This window comes from Felis catus, chromosome C1, assembly GCF_018350175.1.
Source record: "Felis catus isolate Fca126 chromosome C1, F.catus_Fca126_mat1.0, whole genome shotgun sequence".
Lineage (NCBI taxonomy): Eukaryota > Metazoa > Chordata > Mammalia > Carnivora > Felidae > Felis > Felis catus.
Genome location: NC_058375.1, coordinates 59,597,823 through 59,611,640, shown reverse-complemented (window position 1 = coordinate 59,611,640; position 13,818 = coordinate 59,597,823). Strand labels below are relative to the sequence as shown.

The following is a 13,818-nucleotide window of genomic DNA, read 5'->3' as shown; positions in this document are numbered from 1 at the left end:
TTCTATATAATAATGTTTGCTTCCCTTTTATGTTACTAAATGTGTCATTAGGCCCATGTAAGATCTGACCATGGTCTACTAAAAATATATATTTTATTTTCTGGACTCATGTACACAATTTTCTGTAACATACTAGGATAAAAAGGGCTGTTCAGTGGTATATGAGTAAATTAGTTTTGTAGTAGTCTGGAAAATGGCAGAAAGGGCCAGGAATATGGATTCAATTGGATCTTGAGTTCAAAACCCATCTTTAACTATTTGTAGTCTGTATCTTTGGGCTGTTAACTTCCTTGAGATTCATCTTACTTTCCTGTAAAATATAGCAACAGCAATGATTTTATAAAGTGCTTTTGCATATTTGATTAGTGTTTAGTATGTCATTAATGATGAAATGATGTAATCATTATTTGATCATTTACAATGTGTGGTTGACAGCTACCGGACTACAATAGTTTTATTAGGATTGATTGTGTTATTGAACTTTGTATTTTCAGGATTGTGCTTATATGGATTTTGGTTTTTAATATCTTGATTCCTCCAGTTTCCTTTTTGGAAGTCAGAAAAGCATGGATTATTGAAAATAATTACGATTATTCCAACACTTCCCTCATCTTTAATTTAATGTTCACTTAATTCTGAGGCTATTATCTAAGAGAGTTATCCTGGTAATTGCTTAGGTCAGCAAGATTTTTTAGAGTCTTGTCATTTATTTAGGTTTATATCCAACTAAATTTAGAATTTTTTCATTCATATTTTCAAAGTCTGAATTTATGAACTGTAGTGCACAGTCTTTCAGAAACAGAAGCTGGAACTGTGGTAATCAGTATACCATAAGTCAATTTAAGTGAAAACCCTTTACCTTAAAGTAATTTCCCCCTTCCTTGGTTTGTCTTTACCATCTAAATATACCCACAATAGCTGGCTGTAAAGTAGCCATTTTTTATATCAACAAGAAACAGGGACATAGATTTTTAAGGTTTAAAAATACCCCTTTACACACACTAATTGAAAATGTAATGATGAGAAGAAAATAAACAATCTAAGCATTTTTCTTTTGTAAGCTTCTAAGTGAGTAATAAATAATGTCAGATGCTATCGTGCATTCATATATTTAAAATTATCCAAATAAGTTAAATGAGATGGAAATAAAGGATCTAGTAATTACATTATTTTGTGGACAAAAATATTGATTAGACTATTAAAAAAAACTTTAGTACAAAAATATTGGCTGAAGACAGACTTTGAATATAATTTTTATTTATTTATTTATTTAAATTTTATTTTAGAGAGTGCAGGTGGGGGAAAGGGATGAGAGAGAGAGAAAGAGAGAGACAGAGAGACAGAGAATCTCAAGCAGGCTCCATGCTCAGCATGGGGCCTAGTGTGGGGCTCAATCCCAGGTTTTGACCTGAGCCAAAACCGAGAGTTGGACATTCAACCAACTGAGCCACCCAGGCACCCCTGAATACAATTTTAAAGCAAAATTGTTGACAATTAAAGGATGCTTGCCAATTCAGCAATGACCAAATAGGGAATTTGTGATTTATAATTTCAAAGGAATTTCTAGTATACTTGCATAGTCAGAACTTAAGGAGGGAAGGTGGGTGGGGGGATGGGTTAAATGGGTGATGGGCATTAAGACTGAGGAGGGCACTTTTGGGGATCAGCACTGGGTTTCATATGTAAGAGATGAATCACTGGGCCTTACTTCTGAAGCTAAGACTACACTCTATGTTAACTAACTTGATTTTAAATTAAAAAAAAAAAGTTGTTGAGGGATTTGAGATGGGAATTGACACAGGCTTTTCCTCAAAATAGCAATTCTGAATTCATTTTGAAATATGGTTATTTCCCAATAAAATTAGACAGGTATATCTCACTCTCATCTTGTTTTCTGTGTTTAAATACAAAGTGGAGTTTAATTAGTGGCACTATCGGTGATTTGCTTACTATAGTTGCCTTCCTGCCCATTAATAGCTGATTGGTATAACCAACTCATTTCACAGAGGTCACTGAGCATTTGTTAGGTAATGGTGACTTCCAGGCATTACTGAAGATGAAAGACAAATGTTTCTCATTATTTGTAAGAAAATTTGGGGTTAGGCAAAATCAAAAGTATACATTGCCATGAATGGTTTCCTTTAATTATTGGACCAATGTGTATTTCAAAGAAAAATGAATACATTCATTTACCTATGACTCAATGAAATGCCACTTTTAAATCTATTAACTCTCCATAAAGCGCTATATTTTATAACTCATCTCTTTTTTCTTTTGTACTAGTACATGAAAAATAAAGTAGGGCTTAAAAGTACTGCACAGTGTTGATTTGAAATTCTGAAAACATGCATGTGATAAGCTCATGCTTTAGAGAAAGCAAAGAGAAAAGTACGATAACTTCTTTCAAGGGATTATAATTAGAGAGACCAATTAGAGAGAGAAAAAAAAGATGCATGTGTATACACAGCATGACACATATGAAGTCCTTTTGATTCAGAAGACAGTCGTAGATTAAGGAACTCGGGAGACAAGCAAGCCAGGAAACAATAGGCTCGTGTGCTCAGTATTGATTGCAAAGACAATTGTGAAATATTGGTAACAGAATAAAAGCTGAGGAAAGTGTGGCTGTATTTCAAACATGATTTTTACAAGGCAGTTTGCGCTTAACTAACTTGCTGGGCTGCTTGAAAATAATGCAGTGTGAAAGATAAGAGAAGTGGACACAGTACACTTCGATTTTCATAAAAGATTTTGACAGCTTCACGTGAGAGATTAATGGCTAAGGTAGAAAATCATAGAATAAACAGTAAAGAGTTCCTTACATAAGATAGCAGTTCAAGAGTAAAACAGAGTCTTTGAGGATAAAAATATTTGAAATACAAAGAATTTCAAATGTAGTAACCTTTAAAAGTTTAGGGGACCCTTCATGGTGTATTTCTAACGTTAAAAAGACCTGCATGTACATTATTTCTCTTTTCTTTTTCTAATTTATTATTGCCATACATTTATTATGTGTAATTATGTTTCCCAAATATATACTATGTTAGATACAAATTATACTAAAAGCAATTGCTAGTATGTTCAGCAAGGAAATACAGATAATTTAAGGACAGTGAATCTCAAGGTTACCTTTTGCTAAGAAATGGAAGACTTTTTGTCCCAAACTAGAAACTCTAAACTAAATGACAAAAATGTCAATAATATTTAACTAAGAGTATGTTTGGAGATCATCAAGTAAAAATTTAAGAGCCCATTTTGTATTTGTAAGGATGATAACTTAAAATTTCATATTGTTCTGATCAAATGAAAACCAAATGAGTAAAGTTTTCCTGTGTTTAGACAAAACATTTGTTCATTTATTAAATACATTTTCGTTAGGTCTACTCCTCACTCACTTTTTATGTAACCTAGCCCCAGAGTTTTTCTCACATGTTCCAGAAATTTAGGAAAGAAAATATTGCCATACGAGTGGCTTCCATTTGTTTTTCTGAGATAAATAGCATTTCTGCTTTCAGCGCACGGAAGCTAGAATTTTGCATTAGTGTTATTTTTATAGGACAACGAACCACCAGTGAACTCTGTAGACAGTGGGCATGCCCATTTGTTCCAAATGATATATTCCACTTTGAACCATAGAGGAAATCCCAAGACTAATGTGTATGCTTTGATTTAGGATAACCAGGAGCAAAGGAATTACAGTACAACAGGAGTCGTACCAGTTGTACTAAACCCCGACCCTGTTCCCTGACCTATTCCCACCTCATTCCTGTTCTCAGCACTTTGTGATTTCTTCTCTTTAATGCACCATTCATGCAATATTTTATTTAGAGTTTTTACAGTATTCAAAACACACACACACACCTATATATATATATATATATATATATATACTAATTTATATATTACTAATATATATATTAGTATATATATATACTAATTTATATATATATAATTTACTATATTATAGTATACATATATATATATATATATATATATATATATATATATATATATATATATAAAATACTAACTATGTGACTGACACTGCACTCATTTCTGGGCCTCACAATGAATAAGTCCACCATGGCCCTTTATAGTTTAGCAGGGCCAGTAAATGATTAAACAAGCAATTTTACAGTGTGGGTTAATAAAGCAAGATAGTTAATGTGCTAGGGGCAATGCAAGCTTTAAGAGAGTTCTGTTAAACTTGTCTAGGGCATGGAGTAGAGATGTCAGGAAGAGCTTCCCAAAGAAACAGCATCTAAGGTTAGATGTTAGGTCTTGTCACCTGGGACAATTTAGTGAATCCTCGTAAAATAGTCCTTTCACATGTGTATTACTGTGCCCATTTTAAAGAATCACATGTGAAGCCTCAAAAAAACTGAAAATTTCTCAGGCTAGTAAGTGTCAGGAAAAACTGTGATTCAACCCCATGTTGCTCTAAGTTCAGGGTACAATTATCCTTGGAGAAAGCACATCAACATTTCCTCAGGTTCCAGTTCACCTTTTTTAGAGAGCATTATAGTGGCAGTTTTCTTCTTTGCTCTTCAGGTTTACTTTTTAGAGTGACTTGAGAAAGTAATGGCAAAATCACAGAATTTTGACCTTGAGAAATGATTTAGTCATGGAGATGAGAAAATATGCAGCAATCCAGTAAGGGAAGGTCCAGCCAGAAATTCATGGCTGAAATTTCAGCTTTGCAGAAGTCACAGTGGAATTTTACATCCCTCGGAGGCACTTGCTTTTCGGAGCCAGCCAGGCACTGAGATATGACGGGTCCAGCTGTCCATTAGATACTACTGCTGGATGGATTCTCAAGCAAGAAATGCATTGATGTTTGGGGAGGTTCTGGTACTTTCTGTAGGAAGAGTTTGGATGAAATGAATATTGGCTATATATTTAATTTTTTCCATCATTTACTGTTCTCATAATTATAACTATTCATTTTTATTTCTTATTTATTTTAGCCCCAAATGTCTTCTCTCTCTCTTTCTGTCTCTCTGTCTCTCTCTCTGTCTCTCTCTCTCTCTCTCTCTCTCACACACACACACACACACACACACACACACACACACATAAACACACTTCTTGAAGCACACACATATCTCTTAAAGCAACAAAGATTTAAGAATAACAAAAGTGTTTGGGACAACTGAGTAACTCAGTCAGTTAAGCTTCTGACTTTGGCTCAGGTCATGATCTCACAGTTCATGAGTTGGAGCCCCGCACCAGACTGTGTGCTGACAGTGTGGAACCTGCTTGGGATTCTCTTTCTATCTCTCTCTCTCTCAAAATAAATAAATAAACTTTAAAACATACTTAAAATATGAAAATAAAAGAATAACAAAAGAGTTGGTCATAGAGAAAAAGTAAATGTATTTTAGATTTCTCAGAAGGAAAAGAAACCCAAGAGATCACCAACACGTATTTAAAAATATTGAGTAAACAACAGCAACAAAAAAGAATATTCAACCTTATGAGTTTTAGCAAAATTAAGACATTATTATTAGTATTAACAGGCTGTATATTTATAGTTTATTGATACCTGCATGTAATCCTACCTGCAATTATAATACAGCCCGTCTCACCCAAGTTTTGTTTTTAACAGATTACCAGCAACTCTAAACTAGAATTAACACAAAAGGAAAAGACTTTTTTAAGCAACTATCCTTAAAAAGTAAATGTTCTTTATGAAGAATGTTTTTGGGGTGGGACACCTGGGTGGCTCAGTCAGTTAAGCATGTGACTTGATTTTGGCTCTGGTCATGATCTGATGGTTCATGAATTTGAGCCCTGGGTCAGGCTCCATGCGGATAACTCAGAGCCTGTTTGAGGTTCTGTCTCTCCCTCTCTCTCTGCCCTTCCTCCCACTTGTGTGTGCACACGCGCGCACATTCTATCTCAAAATAAATAAATAAAAATTTAATTTTTTTTATCTTAAGGGGTGCCTGGATGGCTCAGTCGGTTAAGCGTCCAACTTCAGCTCAGGTCATGATCTCACGGTTCGTGGGTTCGAGCTCTGCACTGGGCTCTGTGCTGACAGCTCAAAACCTGGAGCCTGCTTCAGAATCTATATCTGCCTCTCTACTCCTTCCACCCCCCCTCTCTTTCTCTCTCTCATAAATAAATAAACATTAAAAAAATTTAAAAAAATATCTTAAATTCTTATAATGTAAAAATTATAATTTTTATATATGTTCTTTCCTAAAAATGACCTGCCTGAGAGTAGATCTGTGGATGGTTGGTTCCAGGTCTACCTCCTGCTTTCACCATTGTCTTTTACAACTTACACCATTGTCTTTTACAAAATCTCATGAATGTGCGGAAAAATCAAGGGGCATCACCCAAAGTGTAAAACCTTCAGGTCACAAAGGCAAGCTTATTGTTGTTGATGTTGAGACAATGAATAATTCTGGAGTCCAGTAAATCCTTTTGTAATTTAGGCAATTTCTACTTTACTTTCAACATAGCTACAGCTCACTTTGGCAGCACATATACTAAAGTGTGTATATATATATATATATATATATATATATATATATGTATGTATATATATATATTCAGAAAGATATAATAGGATTATACACTGATAGAGCATTAGGAATTATTTTTGGTAATGGATTACCAGAATTACATCACTCCGATGAAGTTAAGGATTTGAGTATCACTGTATCAGGACTCTTTCCATTCTTATAGTGTTATTTAGGAACACAAGGTTTATCAGAATTGATTCTGGACCTTGATTCATGTAAGCAAATAGTATGCTCATTTGAGCAAGGAAGTTTGCTCATATATCTAAATAAAACCACTTCATTAACACATCCATTATTAACTATGTAAAGTAAAAACAAAAGCTTAATAAATAAGTATCAAAATGTGATCTATTTCTTTATAATTTGATTAGTTATGCATTATTAATAATTGTGAAAATAAATTCATCCAGAATAGTTTTCACTTAGATTCTTACAGTTACAGAACTCTCTTAGATCCTTTATATGCTTAGTTTTACCGCAGAGAAGATAAGGCACCAATAAAATATTTTTAAAATTTTGCAAAAAAATTTACTTAAGATTATATTACATGACAGAGTAGAATGGAAATATGAGTTTGAGGATAAAAAGAAACAATATAGCATTAAAAAATAGAACTTGTCCTTTTTTCTTAAGTGGATGATAGTGAATATCAAATCACTGTGTTATTTAGATTTCCATGGACACATTAAAAGTGAGAAGTAACAGGTTTATTATAAAATAAGCACATTTATAGTAACCAGAAATTATAATTTTTGCAAAGACATCAGATTATAATAAAAAATTAGGGAGCAATTTAAAAAGTAAAGGAGTTTACATAGGATAGAAAATAATTTTAGGGACTGTAAAAGCAAAGAAAACACTTGGTAACTTTTTTTTTTTCCTCTTACTGAGTTTGGGAACATCATTGTGCTCATATAATCTCCAAATAGAGATTCATATAATCATGTTCTAGAGTTATGAGGAAAGTTAAATCATAAAACTGTATATAATTATAAGGTATTTGCAGCTATATATTTGCTTTATAATTTTATAAATCTATCTGCCAGGCACAGTCTGATTTGATCTTACCAAAATTGGAGTTACTTATTACAGGTGCTACTATTTTCATTTTGCAAACAAGTAAGTAGAGCTTTAAAAGAGGTTGAATTACTTGCCCCAAACAATAACTGGTAAACCAGGGAGTTGGTTTCTAAACATTAAGTGTTCAGTCTCAATATAACGTTTTTTAAAAAAATATAATACCGGGGCGCCTGGGTGGCTCAGTCGGTTAAGCGTCTGACTTCAGCTCAGGTCATGATCTCACAGTTCCTGGGTTAGCACCCCGCATCAGGCTCTGTGCTGACAGCTCAGAGCCTGGAGCCTGTTTCATATTCTGTGTCTCCCTCTCTCTCTCTGACCCACCCCTGTTCATGCTCTCTCTCTGTCTCAAAAATCAATAAACGTTAAAAAAATAAAAGTAAATAAAATAAAAAATGTAATACCAAAGTTCTTTTTTTCTACATATTCTGCTTATAAGATGGGAAGTTGAAGGTAAATAAAAAAGCCTTTCTGGAAGCTCAAGGGTGGGAAAATAGAAGTACTTTAAGATATGTCTCATTTATCTATAAAATTATTTCTTGTGATCCAGCCCTTTGCTATGACTATGTAGATAAATAATGTTTTGATGTATCAAGCCAGGCTCTACAAATGCTTCTCTTTTCTTTCTTCCACTTAGGTTTGGTATCACAGGGTTTTTGTTGGTGGTGATGGTGATGGTAGTTTGTTTCATTTTTAAACAAAGTTAACCATAGGAAGGTAGGTTAATAATAGTTACCCTGATTTACACGCTTACCACATAATGGTCTCCATCTTGAACACCTTAAAGAAACTAATATGATCCTCATAACAATCTTGTCAGATCAATAATTTTACTAACCCCCTTTTACAGGTAAGAAAATTGAGGTAAATTAATTTTCTCCAGATTCCACAGCTAGTACCCAAGAAAGCTGGCATATGAACTCCAACATAAAGTATAATTAATCACTGTGCTGCCTCTCAAGGACAAATAATTTGTGTGATCTAGCAAAGACTGAAACTTGAGACTACTTTTTAACTTTTAACATCTTTTGAGGAAATATAATTAGTTTAAATTTGTTTGCAGGAAGCAGATGGAAAAAAAAGTACATTTTTTTTTCCTCAGGGGCACATTTCCTAATTTATATTTTAAGGCATAGCTCATACTGAAATATGGTTTAGTCAATTTGCTCAAGAGAAGACAGATAAATATGGATTAATGGCTACTTTAGTTAATGATTGCAAGTCTGGCTTTAATTAATTGTGCTATGTAGCCATTCTTTATTCATAAAATAAAATTTGTGCTCAGAATATTTTTACTAGAAAAAAATTCAAGAAGAACAATCCAACAGTGACCAGCAGAATGTTTAAAGATCAACATAAGCAGAGAGGAAGAGAAAGAATAACTTTTATAATTCTTATTGTTTTCTAAATTTGAATATTCATTAATGCTATAAAAAAGTATCTACTAATTACTTTAACAAAAGAGAGGAGTATAGAACTTTTCTGTTTATCCATTTGGTGGTATATTTCTTATTTCATCATCTGTATTTATGTGCAAATAGAATACTTTCTAAATGACTTAAACAGAAAGATGGTTGATGGAAGGAGGTGGAGTTGCTGATATTGCTTTTAGTACAGAATTCCATTTTATTTTTCCCCTTGTTTTGAGAATGAGGTGTCTATACTTGGCTCCATCCCAAAAAGTATGTAGTAGAGAGGTTTGCCTAGACCCTAGAGCTTTCTCTCAGTCACTTTCCTGGGCCTGATTGCATTCTCCCTCTCTGATACTGCTATTTTAAACCTCCCCTGCATGCATTCTGAATGTAGTGTTCATTCCCTTTATAGCTCCTGAGGTGAAAGTCCAACTTCTCCAGGAAGCAGCTGCTGGGGAGACAGTACTGCAGACAAATTCTCCACACAGCGGTTCAGAGCACCTGCCAGTTAACAGAAAATTTGAAGTCCTTCCAGATCCATATATCTCACATTCAAGTCCATGTGGGAGAAAGCAAGCTGGTTTAGTTGAATTCAAAAACTAAAAAAGTAGAAAAGACAAAGCAATTTCCAATTTGATTCATGAGTAAAGCCTTTTAGCAAACCTAGTCCTAAACTAACTTTTCAAATATGTAGCACCTCTTCTCGTTACATTCCCTGTTTAATTCATCAATCCTGCATTCATGCATGCACCATTCTTAATTACCTCCCTCTCAAAATGCTTTTGTTAGTGTTAAGTGAGATCATATATTAAAACATTTCCTATACTTCTTAACCCATAGTCATCATTCAGCAAATAGAATTTATTATTATTATTATTATTATTATTATTATTATTATAAGCAGAAGATGATAGACCTCAGTAACGACTTTACTATTTTCTTCAGTCATAATGTACAGGCTCTTTTCACTCTGTCCATACTTATTTTATGTAATAAATGTTAATGTATATGTTGAGTCATTTACAGATAATGTCTTAAAGAATTAAAAATGTAAATATTTCTTAGCAGTGACCCTTCTAAACACAGACATGTATGCTTATATGGAAGCTTGATTTAAGTAAGTCAATGGAAAGAATAAGATAAAGTAGCATTATAGAAAAGCATGGTTTAATTATAAGTTAAAAAAAATTGATGTTAATGTTTAGAATTTAATGATTAATCCAAATCCAACTTCTAATGATTTTTAGCCATTGAAAATGTTAGATTAAAATGTGTTATTAAATATAGTCTTAAATACTTTAAATAGTGCATTAAAATAAGACTAAAAGGTATGGGTTTACACTCTCACTTGATCATACTAAAGTTCCCATCTTTTAGGAATTAGGTATAGTTTTGTATGAAAAAAGCAAGAAGAATTTAAAAAGCTTTATTATTTTTAGGTTTCCCCCCCTCTGTTTTACAATATTAAAAGTATATAAGTTGTTTGGGAATTTGGTCTTATAACTAGATATTAGCTGATAATCTCTATCTTTCAACCTCTATCTTTCAACCTCTTATCTAAGATATTTTTAATATAGCCTTATTATTGCAAGGAAGTGCTAGAACAAAATTTATGGGAAAGAGACTTATTACTCTTGCAAAATAAGAAATCAACGTTATTTGGTATTTTGCTTTACTTTTTTGTTACTATAAGTAAAATATGTCCCAAATGACATAATTTCCATTCTAAAAATAAATGTACATGTGTAATTAATCATATTAATATAAATATTACTGAGGTAATGTGGAAGATTTAATGCACTTATTTCATAATTATTTCCATTCATTACAAATTTCAGTCAGCAGGTCATCTGTGAGTTACTTACCCTCTCTAGCCCTTACTTTCTCCTTTGTAAATTAGGCATTATGATAGTACTTGACAGTAGCTATATATTTTAAAGGATTGTTGTGCAGGCATATATGCAGTGGTCTTACAACAGTATCTGGCAGGTAGTAATATTAATATACTATTATAGGTAACATGCAACATTATCAACCATTACCTGCAGAAGTGCATTTTCACTTACATATCTCTTAAAAATACTCAAAACATAATTCCCGTCATCTGGAGGTGTGGGTACTTCAGTAAAGAACTAAAACTAATTGGACAAATTGCCAATTTTGTGGATTTACTTTGAGAAAGTCTCACATATCCTGCATATGCCAAAATAGAAAGATAATATTTGTTTCTGCCCCAGAGTGGTGTCCACCATAGTAGTAGTGAAGAAGAACTAGAAATATTAAATCAACCTATAGCATATGTAGTATGCTATATTATATATGTTATATATTCATATATTATATGCTATAATATCTAACAAATATTTTATATAATTTACATATTATGTACATATATATACATATATGTCTATCCACATTCATATCTATGATATTTTACAGAGTGTTGTCATGAACGACATTAGGAAGGGAGTGTCTTAAAAACAAAGGCAAGTGGGAGAGGGGATACAATTTGTTCTGTTTAATCTCTTACTTCTCTTACTTCATTTCCGCCTGGAAGCCAGGACATCAAAACTCTCTTTGTATGAGAAATTAGAATGGTGATTGTATGGGGTTGTGAATTTTTTATTTTTTTCTTTATGCTTTTGAAAGCTCTTCTGTCAAATTTAGAACTTTGTGATACAATGAAAAGACAGCTGTGAAGGTAAGCTGGCCAGCTCCTTCACAGGAATATCATTTTCACATGGTTTAGTTTTGAATCCAAGAGAAGGAGCACTTTTCTCCTTTTATTAGTACCTTTAATAGGCGCTTTCATTAATCAACATGTCTTGAGAAAAGCTGGTCTCTTTCCATAGAGCTGAATACATCCTGCTGTGTGGGGTCCTGGTAATGGTGCTAAGGCTTATGATTTTGGAATGTGTAACAGGGAATTAGAGATATGAAAGAGAAAAATCAATCCTCAGCCGCCAGAGGCTTTTTTTTTCTTACTAGAAATTTAAAAAATAATAAATAACCTAAATATGCTAATTTCCACCGAACTTTCTGATATATCCACGTCTCAAATTTAATCATCACAGGAGGTAACGTCACATACAGTGTCTATTTGAATCATTCCAACATCATTTTGATCAACTAGCAGCTCACCAAACGGGACTCTATACCCCCCAGATTAGGACCTGCCCAGTAGTATATAGTGATATCATTTATAAATGAGCTCCTTAAAAGAGTTCAGGGACAGCAATGCCATCCTTATTAGAAAAGCAGTAACACTCTTAAGCCCAGGTTTATATATTTAACAACCATGAGACAAAATTAAATATTCAGGTTATTTTCTATACATCTTCCAGCAACCAGATGTTTGGAACTATGATTACAAAACATCCAGATGATTGACTGAAAATGTAAGTGTTTGTCATGATATTTGGCATGGTATTAACACAGCTTATGGTGACGAGTATATTTTTGGAGATGTTTCACTCATCTCCCAATGAAGTAGGTAGTCTAGCAGATTTTTAAAGTGGAAAAAAAAATGCTTTCAAGAAAAGCCATGCTATACTCAATTAAAGGATATATGTTAAGAAAAGGATGCATTCATTATTGAACATTTTTTATCCAGATTATTTCATTGTCTGTACTTCAAAGGGATCCTAAGATCACTGAGATCACTAGCTGTTAAAAATGTCCAAGTTGGGAGTTCAGAGAGGAAAAAAGATTTGAGTCTGTGACCCAAGAATTGTTGCCCCATACCCACATTAATGATCACCAACCTCTCCCTCACACATTAGTTCTTCATCATATAGTCGGAGAAGCCCTCACCCTTGCCGCTATCTAACTCTAGGAATGTATAGCATAGTCTACCACCATGGTTGAGTTCAGGTGGACTGGCTTCATTCCAGACACAATTTCTCAGTACCTTTGTGTCTTCATTGTTAAAATGAAGACATTAGTATCTGGCTTTTATAGCATTATATGAAAATTAAATAAGATAATTCGAAGTGCCTAGTACATCCTAAGCAGAATATTCAGTAATTTAAAGTGGTTCCTGAAGTATAGGGTCAAATGTAGTTCTTTCATGTTTCAAGTAGTTATGAGCCTAGGTCACTTTTTTTTTAATGGTCACTTCGTTTTGAAAGAGAGATGGTGAGGGGCAGAGAGAGGAGGAAACAGAGGATCTGAAACAGGCTCTGTGATAACAGCAGAGAGCCCAATGTGGGGCTGGAACTCATGAACCATGAGATCATGACCCGAGCTGAAGTCAGATGCTTAACCAACTGAGGCACCCTGGCGCCCCAAGCCCAGTTCTCTTCTGCCCCAGACCTACCACTTAACTCTCTTCAGTGAGGTTGGTTTCCACTCATTGTCTCAGATTGCTTAGTCATCCTATAGATCGTATAGCAATTATTGTTTGTACCACATATATTTGCATTTAATTATATGGTATCATAACTTAATGTGGGCATGACTTTGCTTTCCCAAATAGGTTGCACTTGGGAAATTTTGATACACTTTTCCATATTATTATTTCTTCTTCTAAAAGTATCTTAACTTTTGCCTTCATTCATCCATTCAACCAATATTTATATTTATTTTCAATTATATGTAGGCCCCTGGAATATACAGAAGTGACCAGACAAAGGCCCTGGATGTTACTTCTAGCAGGGAGAAACAGAAAATAAACCATCAATTGAGTAGATAATGCTTTTCATGAGAGTGTTGGGAATAGTGGTGTTACTTTTGCTATGTTTTAAATTAATTTATTTTTGAGAGTAGGGAGAGGGGCAGAGAGGGGAAGAGAGAGA

General features: G+C 33.6%; 1 protein-coding gene across 4 annotated transcripts in view; it reads left to right on the top strand.

Annotated features, from left to right (window-relative positions):
- NEGR1 (neuronal growth regulator 1) overlaps window positions 1–13,818 on the top strand; it is an 851,322-nt gene that overhangs the window by 343,022 nt on the left and 494,482 nt on the right. The window contains exon 1 of one of the 4 annotated variants that reach the window (XM_045036008.1): window positions 12,404–12,420. The exons of the other annotated variants lie outside the window; for them this stretch is intronic. Coding sequence (XP_044891943.1) covers window positions 12,419–12,420 — 2 coding nt within the window. The 5' untranslated portion in view covers window positions 12,404–12,418. Of the gene's footprint in view, window positions 1–12,403; window positions 12,421–13,818 lie in introns of those variants that run through there. 4 annotated transcript variants of the gene reach the window in all.